Source organism: Gymnogyps californianus, chromosome 1 (assembly GCF_018139145.2).
Source record: "Gymnogyps californianus isolate 813 chromosome 1, ASM1813914v2, whole genome shotgun sequence".
Taxonomy (NCBI): Eukaryota; Metazoa; Chordata; class Aves; order Accipitriformes; family Cathartidae; genus Gymnogyps; species Gymnogyps californianus.
The window spans coordinates 123,892,764-123,905,772 of NC_059471.1; the positions used below are offsets into that span (position 1 = coordinate 123,892,764).

A 13,009-nucleotide genomic window follows, 5' to 3' on the forward strand; every position below is an offset into this window, starting at 1 on the left:
TAACATAGCTTTTCTATAAGCTCTTCTCTGCCTGTAGATGATTGGGGGGGGCTATTTTGGTTTTTTCCCCTAGTGCTTTACAAAAAGACATACTGCATCGTGTTAAACACAGGCATTACTCCTTTATATAACAACTCATTTATTACTTCTGCTTAAAGATTAAGTGCTATTAAAAATTGCTGAACAACTTCAGTCAATACTATACCATTAAGCCTGCTGAAATGAATTGTTTCACTGCATTGTCACAACAGAGAGGAAATGAAATCTCCATTACAATGAACTAGCTCTTCCCCCATGGTACAGGAGCACAAGCAGTTTAATTTAGACAGCTTTAAATGTGGCTTTAAAGACAAAACAATCAAGTGCAGGAAATAACAGGCTAAACTCAGTCCTGAGCTAATGTGGTGATAAATGTTACTCACTGGGTGTAAATTTGGGCAGAAAGGTACTGGAGGCAAGACAGGAGTTGAAGTGATTTGGCATGAAATTCTCCTGGTTTGTACATACACATAATTCCACTAATATAACATACGAAGATCAAGAAGCAGCATGCCTTGGTTTTCACTACATGAGGACTGTTATGATCCATTTAATGGGTATACTAAGGTAGAGGGAACAGTATAAAAAGGCAAACAGTAAAGTGTGCCTTTACGCTTACTTGGACCAATGCACAAACAGTCAGATTGTAACAAATTGCAGGATGTAATATAAAGTAGCTCAGTTAATTTTATAACTCACTTCAAGCCTTTTAAAGAGCAGGATATTACTTTGCCTGTTAAGGTACCATTACCACTTGCAAAATTCTCATTTGACACTAAGGGAAATGAGACCATACAGTACAAAAACCTTTGTGCTATACAGGAGGATAAACAACCTTTCCAGACTGAACCTTTTCTGCCCAATACTTTACAAGGAAGTACTGTTGCCAAATTAGTCCATTCTGGAATTAAAACAACATTATTTGTTCAGAAATTAATCTGAAACCAGGTGCAAACAGATCTAATGCCCCTTTAGATGCTAAACATCTAGCTTATTTCTTGTGAATTTAGAAAGGTAAATATTATTCCTGTATAAGTTTAAACAAAAAATATTTGCATTCCTGCAGTAAAAGCTTCTGGTTTTCTGAGTAAGAGAGGAGCAATGGTTTGAAGGTTAGGTGACCCAGCTGATGGGGCCTTAAATATAATGACCTCTTTGTCACAGAGTTTCATACAGGCAAACCACTTGGCTTCTTTCTGACTCAAATCACACAAGCTACCCATAGTTAACAGTACTCACAGGGGTGTCACATAAAAAACAGAGGTGAAGCTCAAGAGGTACGTAGATACTACAGTAACAGAGAGTGTCTTGAACCAACGACAGACTCATGGCAACATGAGCCAAATGCTGACAGCTCCACTGCCCACTTCTGCTCTGGTACCCTTCCACACATTGCCAAGACTCACTCCAGAGCAGGCAGCAAACAACCTGCAGAGGACAAGAGTTTGCCACAGAACACGGTTGACAAAAGTCATTCCACCAGAAGAGGCGTGCAAAGACACTTATAGTTCAAAACCAGCTTCTCTGCATGAGCCTCCTCTTTGATGCAATCGCTGCTTTGATAGTGAATTAAAATGCACAGTGTATGTGAAAAAAAACCTGCAATATTTTCTTAGCTTTTACTAAGTTCTCAGTATGTACTTACAGCAAGAGCCCCCTGAATCAAAACGATGCGTTTCCCATCTGAAGACAGCCAGACTGCTATGGCTCCATCCCCCAAAAGCCTTCTAAAAGCTATGCTTTACTGCAATGCAGAACTAAAGCTTTTTTTCCCAGGTAACTCTCTGAAGGATGGTGGGATCTAACCTTATCACATACTCTCTAGAACACGTCTAGCTTTTGGTATAAAAAGCCACAGAATTTTCAGTCTACCAAATACGGAGTTTTTCTTCAACTTTGCTGACTATTGCATACCTACACTCTAAAACAAACCTGCAAACTGCAGAAACAAAAGTCCTGCCTGACTATTTATCATCCTATTTATGCAGCACCGTCCCTATGCAAGAAGTCACCTAAGCAATGAATGATAAAAGCACAAACAAATGAAAAATGGATGAGCTCCAAGGTTCCTTTAGGAAGGCTTAATTTCACGTCTTTGCTGAAGACAGCTTCTGTTCTTCACAGCATTTAAAGAAAAAGAGCAGACAACTTCAAAACTCAATGGCTTTTCTGGTATCTGCAGACCACAGACCTCAGCAAGAAGGTCCGTTCCCACCCCATATTTGGAATTTCAGCTGACAACAATGAAGATTTCTTGTGTGGAACAAATGAAGAACAGGAAGAAAGTCTATCCATAACCAGGCTCTGTGAGCAGTATCTCAGCCTGGAGAGATACTTGTTTTGAAACGTTCTCCTTTTTGACCTCTCTCTCACCACTCCCCTTACATTTGAACTCTGAAGGCAGTGAGGCCAGCACCCTCAAAGCCACAGTCTGAGCCAAGCGCTGGGGAAGCAAGCGTAGCGAGAGTGAGCCCTTTCTCCCTGCAGAGGCTCTCTCACCCATCTGCTGGGGCTCTTGAATCCAGAAAACAGAGCTCCAGCAGCCTCACTCAGCTCCACTAGCCCCAGCCCATTACATAGCAGTTCCTTCTGCATACTGAAAATAATACCTGTCAAATCTAGGGGCAAAAGGGTTTTCTGTTTTTCACCCCCATCTCAAATGCACGAATAACAAGCAGAATTATTTTTCTTTCCTAGCTCTCAAAATCAGCACACTGTTGATTAAATTCCAACCTTTGAATCTTTACTGCCTGAGATCACAAACAAGAAAGAGCAGAACTCTACTCCCAGCTTCTATGGGCAGTACAGGGTGATTAGCATTTGCTGTAAAAAAAATCTGTTTACTTGTAACCTAAACAGATTTTCTCCCGAGTCCCTGCGATTTGGCAGACATGGAATCTGATATGACCCTTTCTTATGAGGCAGAACTGCAAGAGGCCCCTAAATACCCACAATAAGAGCTGGATTCAATTCATGGGTATCATATTGCACGTATAAAGCCTTGGCACAGGGCTGGTGCAAAAAATGACTAGAGAAAAATTTAAAAAGCACAGAAAGAGGAATATAAACTTCCCTCTAGCTGTTGCAATCCTCTCAAGAAGCCTGAAACAGAAAAACAATTACATGAAAAACTCTGAAAGGTAGATCCGAGGCAAGTGAGCACAATTCGTCCACGCTTTTGAGGCAAGCCTGTAAAACTTTTACCTAAGAAGGGGAATATAGAAGTAGTTTGTGAAATATGCAGTTAAACAGTGATTTTGTCAGGGATGGAGACAACATATTTGATCTTCTTTGTATGTCTTATTTCTCTGCTCTTCATATCCACATCGATTAAGTGAAAAAGGATCAAACCCACTGTTGGTCTTTATGTCAACAAAGCACCTAGCAGTGTGGTGGTAACACAGGAAACAAGAAACAGACTGTAGGCTTTCTGCTGACTTAAGTTTAATAAAAGAGCTGATCCTTCCTGAAAAAAATCAAAACTATTATTATTCAGAAAGCAACAACACTGAAAGGTATTACAGCGTAATACTGTACTGAGAGTTCATCACTATACTGTTCAATTCATTTGCTACCTCAGAAACACAAGATGTGAGCGAGGCAGTATTCACGGCCTTTTTTATTACTATTATTCTGTCCAAGAAACAACCGAGGCAGGAAGGCTAAGCAATGTAACAGAGACTAAAAGCATTCTTTAGCTGAGTAAACCCTGATACACATGTCACTAAGACTGAAATTTCATTTCTATTTCTCATTGTATGAACAGCTCCAGACATCTGATGTCCCCAAAACAACCTAATTCCCATTTTCTCACAGAGGCATGAGTGCACATGATACATTGATACATCCCATTGCTTCACCTGTCCCTAACCAAGCACTTAACGTTGAAGTGAGGCACTAAATTTTGCCATCAACTTCATTTTGCTCAAAAATAGATATATAGTTCTGTATTTCACTAAAAGGACATAATTATATTCTCTTACCCAGATAAAACATGAAAGAAAACCCAGTTAGAAGTTTCAGACTCTTAAATCTATAGAGAACATTTACAACAACATGACCACTGGTGAATTTCTTGGGCAGGATAGAGCTCTGGCAAAAGCAGGTCAAACCCCACTGATGTGAAGGGAGTTGTATTCATTACTACTAGGCTGAATTTGACCCATCGTGCAATTAAGAAGAAAGTAAAGTGCAACATTAGAGGAGTTTCATTGTCACTGAGATAGTTAACACTCACTTAATGTGGAGTCCTACCCCCAGGCTTCAGACAGCTTTAAAGCTCTGTATTTAAAAATAAGCACTGCTTTGAAGCAAGACAATAAAGAAGCCACTAGAAAAAAGTCTATTAAACACTTACCAGGAAATCTGCTATGGAGGTTAGCATCACAGTTGTATCCATTGAACTGAGCCGTCACTGAAAGCACTTTAATCGTCAGCAGGAGCAGTAACCATACCTGTTCCATTGCAAAACCTAGCAAAACATTAGGTGGTTATTACATACATCTGTTCATTGAGTTAAAGATGCTTACTGCAGACATTTAACCACTCGGGAGGTGATGGTCTCCAGCAAAGGAATTGGGGATAAAGCTCACAAGCTTATGGGAAAGAGGCCACAGGCAGCAGGGCCCATTTCTCTGCTTCTCAGTAATGTGTAATTTCTATTAACTTCTAGAGCTTTTAACCATAACTTGTGGCAAAAAAGGTACTCAAGGATGATATAAAAGAAAAGGAAAAAAAATTCCTAAAATATATTGATAGACTAGGATTGCTTAAATATTTAAACTCCAACAGCTTTTTTGACATTTCAGTGTAAAAATTATTTGAGAAAGACATTTTAGAACAATAACGGCTTGCTGAGTATTTCTCAGGCCTAAGGTCCTAGAATAAAAATCAGTTCATATCTATTTGCCAAAATCTGTTCTTTGAAGCATGCATGCAATTGCATTGAGCTTACGTACAGAGTTGGCACAGACACTTGCATCTACTTGAATTGTATCTGGCAACCAGACCAGGAGATCAGAACACATGAATTTCTAGTGTCTTGAGTAATTATTCCTCTTGGGACAAAAACTCCAAGGTGTAATACCTGTGGTATTTAGCACAACCAAAAAAAATCTGATTCATGCTTTTGTCAAAAATATCCCAAAATAGTGAGATTTTTGCCCATGAATCCAAGTGTTACTGATTTTTTATTATTATTATTATTATTTATAAGATTTTGTAATCCTAGAAAATATGTCTGCCGATGTGGACCTCAAATGCAGCAATGCCCTCCATTTGCCTAGACAGGAACTGAGCAATTCTAAGATTTAGGAGGTTTGCTTTCTCTAAGACTACAGATACCGGGTTGCTGATCATCATCTTTCTCCAAGTGGACATCAAAGAACATTTGTAAACTCCATAGATGCAGCACACCTAAATGCAGCCGTATCTGGCATGGCAAGTGGCTGTCATGCATTGCTGAGAAGAGCTGGCAACAGCACATGGAGAGAACATTTGAGACAAACCCCCACTCTTAACTAGATCTTTCATGGCTACACAGCGGCCTGAGCTAAAGTCTGCTCAAATTAATAGAAAGGCTTCCACTAGTTTTCAAACCAGGCTCACAGTGTACACAAACCTGGGCTTTAAAGCCTCATGTTGAAAGACAGACCCATAGAGGACACTCCCAAGTGCTCTTTGTCAGCAAACAAACCAACTACAACAAAACACTGAGCCAAACTCTACTAAAAAGTCGAAGGTATGTCCAAATGTCTGGTCATTCACTCCTGTGTAATTCTGCCTGGAAGTACACGGAATAAAAATGGAGAATTGGAAATGCCAGCTTCCTGCTAAGCTTGTTTTGTAAGTCAGTCAGGTATAACTTTTACTATCCTACCCAAAAGCATTTTTGCTAGCACGTTCTGCAGAACTTCCTCAAAGAGTGACCTATAGCAACAATGGAACCTCCTTTTAGTTTCAGGTGGATACAAAACTCTAAATGAAAGCACTCTTTGACCCTCTACTCCTTTTCCATTAGATTCCTGTGGAGATTGACAGCACTTGCAGCTAATGCTGATGAAGAATTGTGAAAACATAAGGAAGAAAATAAAGTTTCTAACTGGGTTGCAATGAAACCTCTGTATTTTCATGATCTCCTCACCCTCTCCATTACTCTCAGATGGAGAAGTAAGGTGGTGTTTTGTTTGTTTGTTTACTATGAAAATTCATACTTTATTTTGAAAGAAACATTTTTTCCTTTGGAAAATTGGCATTTCTCCAGTGTACTGGAACCTTACCTCTGCTTGTACAACAGTTACATCGATAAAGTGGTTATTACTGTTCTGTTGTATATGAGCTGGTTTCTGATGTCCATTACAATGGTATAAATCAAGGGCAATTTACCAAGATCTAAATCTGACTTCAATTTTCTAACTGCCACGGTATTTTCTGCTACAAAAAAAAAAATTGTTTGAAAAGAATTTAATGAAAGATGACACTGACAAAGCTTTAGCTATTATTTTAGATGAAAAGCAGAACTTACAATAAATTCTAAAATTTTAATTATTAAACAACTTCTGCTGCTATGTTTCAGAGGAAGGAGAGATGATTGCTAAGGAAGAAAGCTGAATTAAGACATTAAGTATTTATAGCATTAGTTCTTTGGCTGTATTCAGAACAAGTCAGATTTTAACACAACCAATAACGTCCTACTTGCTTTCTGGCTATTGACTCATCTGCATATGGATCAACGTGCAGATCCACATCACCAGTTGAGCTGACTACTGCTGATTTCAGTTAAATAAGTTAGGAACGTGCATTATTTTTCATTTCTCAAGAGAATTGCAGTGCTAGAAAGCACCCTGAGAGGCCGACCTCACCTATCTGTCCACTCCAGCAAGAATCAAGGCAGCCATTCCTGCTTTTCCAGCCTGTTCTTAAAGGCCTCTGGCAATTTATTTCTCAACAGAAATTTCTAAAACTTCAGTCCCCCAAATGTATAAGGCATCTGAACCAAAAGATTTGTACCATACTGATACTGCTGAACATTTCATCCAATTAAAGACGTATAAAAGTTTTATCAAAATAGTAACAGGAACATCATAATCTTATTGCCTGTACATGAATATGAAATGAAAATTCCATGTACAAAAAAAGGAAGGTAATATGCAAGTGTCAGGAACAGGGTGATTTATAATCCAGGAGTCAACAAATTCATGTCAAAGATATTTGCCTTTTGTCTTCAACTTAGTATGCAATTCTTTAAGCCTTTTTCAAGGAATAGAGCTCTTGGTGTTTTCCAAAAAAAGTGCTTCTTTGGTCTAGTAGCAAACATATTTGGCTGTTAAGACATTCATGGTTCCAAAGATGCCAACACATACTGCAAGGGAAATGTGATCCTTTCTATCTATGAAACTCTTAATTGACAAATCCATACCACGTTTCACTGATGTACCAAGAGTTCTCTTCTATGTTCTTCAGACCTCATCTCTGGTTTTCTCTGCTAGGCATCTTCAAGGATCTTAATGTTTACATTATTTACCATGTTTTGTTTATGACATTCACAGTGTAGTGCTTAGTCTCACTGAAATGCCCAAATCACCTCAAAAAATCCTGTCTTAGCCACTTAAATAATTTTACTTCCAAATGCTTCTGTCTCCACCCATCCACCTAAGGATATCTTCCAAACAAAGTCTGGTATTTTCTATTTAGCAAGGGAACCGTTCTTTCCCTTGACTTGGGGGTGGAGGTAAAAATCCATGTGCAGCACTTCCATTAACATGAAAAGAAGTTCACATGACAACTATCTCAAGCATTACTACAACAAAAGAGCTTTAAAGGCCTGGTATAGACAAAGAGAGAGTCAGGGATTTAAAGATCTACCAAACATGGTTAATCAAATCATTTCAGAGACCATGGTTCACGTAGATTTCTAAAACAATCAATTCAAAGGAAAAACAGCCCAACATATCCAGGCTTCAATGCAATAACATTAGAGTAAACTTCCAGAATGCTGAAATAGTCAGGGTATGAATCTCTGCTGAACCAGAGTTGTCTACATATTCAGCACTGAGTCACAACTGCAGGTCTTACTGTTCTGTGCTGCATATCATTGAAGAGTACAAAGAGGTAAGAGTTGCAACATGCAGTCCTCAATTTAATTGTTACCATTTTACAAAGCCCTTATCCCTGCTTTCATAAACTTCACCATGTCAGAAAACCCGCACAAAATTTCAAAATAAAGATACTTATGATTTAAACAAAAGCCATTTTGCAGTCAATTTAGGAATTTAGTTTCATGGAGAAGCAGTGGTTTGACCTATTTAGATTCCCTTTTCTTTCCTTTTATCACCCAACATTCATTTCTCTTCTTCATCCATCCTCTCTAAAAAGATCTTCAAAAATTTTCAATTGTGAACAGCATTCACTGATTCAGCCCTATATTTTTATTGAAATTCATTTGTGAGCCAGTTCTGACTTCTGAGTATATTACTTATTTCAAATATTCATCCTCTATTTTATGAGAACATCCTATGATCTACTGCTTGTTCTCTATTTTTCATTCACAGGGTGTGGCAGTTCTGCAAAATAATATGGTGATCTTTATGCCTTCTGACTGGATAAGTCTTTCAAAAAAACAGTTAATAGTAACAATGAAAGCTTCTGAAAGAAAATTATAGATGTGATAAGCACATGATAAAGCTGGTGGAACATTTGTAAGTGTTTTCATACATATCTAGTAACTGCCTAAATGCTCTCTAGCATTGTACATTAGGTCTCTACAAGTAACGGAATAGAAACATTGCTACTTTCACTGATAAAAATATTTTCAAATTATCATTATATAGTTCAATGAGTACTTCTCTGTCATCTCATGACAAAATGGTTCCTTGTCTTTTTGGTTTACATTCGTCTTACTGCCACACTTGCTTCTGTATCTGCACTCAAGTTATGAATACTTGTGAAGTACGTGAACTGTACCGCTGTCAGGTCTTCCAGAACCGCTTTGCTTCTAGACACGTACTAGATCATTTGCCATCACTTAAAGTAATCTGGTGAAGAAAACAGAAGAATACCTCTCTACGTCAAGTTCTGCAGTGGAACTCTCTTTTTTAACTTGTACATCCCATTGTAACGAATTATCCAGATCACGCTTTCACTATTGCCTTCCACTTTATCTCCTTGGCTCTTCTGATGCAGCTAAAATAGGACTTGGATCTTTACAGTACCTGTTTTGAAGACAAGCCTACCAAATGGTGATAATTGCCTTTTTCCAAAAGGATTGTTACAGGAAAAAGGGCACCTGAAATGCAAAGAACTTTAAGACATATTTCAACTATAAAATTTCCCTCTGCTTGTGGATAATCTTTGGTGCTGAGACTTTGAAACACAGCATTTCTTTTCTAACAGATCTGTCTGATTTCAGACTTCATAATGTCATCCCATTTCTGACACCAAGCAAAACCTGCAAAGCTGAAAAAAATAATATATGCAGACATGCGCACATATATACATGACAAATATATACACAGACGCATACATATATATCTTGAAGGTCAGCAGTTTCCTAAACAGGACTAAAGCTGATGACAGAGCTAAACCTGTGAACAGACCATATGTTCCCAAAATTACAGTATTTGAGGGCACACAGCACAGAAATACAACAAATGTAATAATTTAACATACGTGAGGAAATAATATAACTAAGAACGTCAGAGATCAGTGGACCCTAGAATGTACAAAAACAGCTGGGGTTTTTTTCCCAACAAAATGGGAAAATAGTTTTGTTTTAAATAGGTAAACTAATCTCTCTCTCTCGTAGCTATTCAGAACACAAAAAGCAGTTGCAGACTACACAAGAAAGACCACACATTAAACACACACATGTAGTCAGGCATAGAGTTGCCTTCAGCATCAATTATTTGGTCCTAGAATGACCCGTGTTTATTTGCTAGTTATATATTTCCACTCAATTCTTGCGATTTAAAAACAAGAGTCCTGGATTAGCTCCATACTACATCAGCTTTGTAATTAAATGCTGGGTCAAAGCTTGGAGTCCCTCCTTAATCAAATTTCCACCACAACCAAACAGGAGCTTTACCTGATGAAGACTAAATCATAGCTAAAGTCTCAAATGCCAAGATGTTTTGTGAATCAAGCAGGTGCCTACAGTGTCCAAGGAAAATGAGACTGGGAAACAAATTTTGCACAGTTTTTTAAAAAACAATATACAAAGCTTTTGCTTTGGTTCTAAAGTTTAAAAAATTCTGGTTTGTTTTCCAGTCCTTTTACAATAATCTCTTTCACAGGATAAAAAAGCCAAAGGGACTGAGAAAGAGACATTAATTTTCCACAAAAGGAAGCCACACCAAAATCACTAGACTTTAATTTGAAAGACTTCAAATTTTGACCAGCATGCTACATGGGCAACTGAAATTCAAGACTATAAAATATTTATATGGAAGCAATCCATAGCTTGCTTACTAACTGAAATGAAATAACCATTCTAAACCTTGCTGAACACCAAAAGGCTGAAAACCGAGATCTGGTTCCCAAAGACACAGCTCAGTCTTTTTTTTTGTGAATCTTATTACTGGTAGTGAGAATTAAATGTGTATGTTGGGTAAATAATAGAAGCCTTACAGCCATGCAGTGCCCTTCAACCTATAAAATAAGCAAAAGTTGTGCTTAAAGAGATACGCACTAGCATAGGTCCATCTGGAGCTTCATCTCATAGCCTTGGATAGGCAAAACTCCAGCTGAGACTGTTTTTTTGCCTGTCTAAAGACTAGGGAAATTTAGTCCATGTACCATACTGCCAATAAGCTGTTGGGAAAAAAAAAAAAAAAAAAGACATATCTACATTTTAACGCTTCAAAACATTCATAATCATCTTTTAGACATTGTACTTTAGTATACATGTCTTTCTTCATTGTTACAACAAATCCTTGGATGCACTGAGATTTTTTTAATCTGGTCTGAAAAGAAACTAAGTTAACTGCTTATTTACAAGGTAAGAAGAAAAACTGTGATCAAATGAAGAATATGACTGTATAAAATATTTCCAAGAGATTTATACAAAGTAGCATAACACCTTCTTCCAAGGTGACAGACTATTGGGGAAATACAGTTATTAAAGCATAAAAAACTGAACAACTATTTGTTGAACAAGCCAGAGATCTTGACTTACTAGATCTATTTAAGCTTATTCACTTAAGACTGTTGAAGCCATGGAGTAAACCGTTTACCTGCTATTCTTGCTAAATATCAGTTATTCTAGCTTTTCCTACATCCGCTAGTGAAATACTAATATTCTTCAAATGCACTGCCTTCCCCCTACCCTGTTCCATATTATTTTTACTGTAGTTATGCTTAGTGATGGAGCAGTTGGATTTTACTTTAAATATTGCCAGAATACTCTCTTTGCTGTCCCACAATGATGACTTCAATAGGATATTTAGATCTTTCGTCCTGCATTTCACAGAAAATACTGCCAAAACTCTTCCAGACATTTATTTTAACAACCTAAGGAAATGCTAGTGCTTTCCAAATCATGCCCATCATGTCATACAATGAAAGCACCTAAATACATCTGATAGATAAGCTAAAAATTTTATGTTTGAAATGATGTTTCCGACTCCATGGTTCACAGATACCTCAATAAAATGTGAAAACACAAATCAGCTTGTGTTCCAGATATAAGAATGCACAAAATCACATCTCCTGAGCCTCACAGGAAAGACTGATTTCTATTCTATTCTTCCAACCTGCAAGAATTAACCACTGTTTCCCACAGGACATTCACACAGATATGAAGTGCAGAATGTTTTCAGTGAGAGCAGAGAGAGGAAAATGGGTCTGAAGGAAGTGATTTTTGGTCAAAGCTTTGGACCCGAATTAAAGAATTTTGGACAAATTCTCCTCTCACTTTCACACTCTTCATATTGTCTACTGCATCAGAAAAAGTTTGACATCAGCAAGAGACCTGAGAAAAAAGAAAGGAAATTCAGTATAAGATTTGGAGACTATTGCAGTGATCTGAAAAGATCATTTTAGCCCAAATTTGCAGGTTCTTGACAAAGCAAGGCCTCCTTTTAATCATTAAAATCCACATAATTTGACTTTTTGCACTTAGCTCTGCATTTCTTTAATCTTGTGTGTTAGAAGTTAGATTCTTTAGTGCACCTTCGGTGGATTCAACATGAAATGCCAAGAATATAAACCTACTGAAACAGATAGATTTCATATTGAAGTCACTGCATATCTGACTCGCATCATAAAACTAAAATACAAATAATTTTGGATTTTGCCCTTCTCACTTCAGCTACAAAATATTGTAAACAAGAAAAAAATTCCATAGTTAATAGTTAAAATTGCCTGATTACAAAACAAGGACCATCAGGTAAGCACCAGCCATGCTGCACCCACCTACAGACTGGCTATTACATATAGAAGTATCTGTAATGAACACTACTACAGTGTTTTTAAGACATTGGCTAATTAATCCAATACTGAGAAAAAATGGGCCGATTTTGCTCTATTGTAGCTGTTTTACATTGTGTTCCTCTTTCACTTTTAGTGGAGACACTGCAATTTGAAGTTCACTGAGATACTACAGTGAGTCCAGGATCATCTTGGACTGAAACACAAAAGCAACAGTCGCATCGAGTCCCCTGCACGGAGAGCGTACAGAGAGTGTCCCCTAAATCCTGGAACGAAGAGGTTGTTCCTAGGCTGAAATACATTCTCAACACATGCACATTCAGTCTACAGATTTTCTTCTCAGACCACTGATCATTATGGGGGTTCCATCAGCTAGCAAATTTACAGAGAGTATCAAATCATTCGATATAGGCCACTGAAGAGTCATCACATGCTAATGTCCTTCAGTTGCCTCTAACCATGGTCTGGATTCAAACACACTGATCTAGTGATGAGATGCTCTTAATCCTATTGCCTGCCCCCAGAGCCCTGCAGTCACATGGGCAGA

The 13,009-nt window shown here is 37.8% G+C and overlaps 1 protein-coding gene across 3 annotated transcripts in view; it reads right to left on the reverse strand.

Moving 5' to 3' along the window:
* ZPLD1 (zona pellucida like domain containing 1) overlaps positions 1–13,009 on the reverse strand; it is a 65,715-nt gene that overhangs the window by 18,586 nt on the left and 34,120 nt on the right. For all 3 annotated transcript variants that reach the window (XR_007767271.1, XM_050905133.1, XM_050905142.1), the window contains exon 4: positions 4,397–4,510. Coding sequence is in view for 2 of the 3 variants with exons in the window: in XM_050905133.1 (XP_050761090.1) it covers positions 4,397–4,502 (106 nt within the window). In the remaining variant the exon portion in view is untranslated. The remainder of the gene's footprint in view (positions 1–4,396; positions 4,511–13,009) is intronic.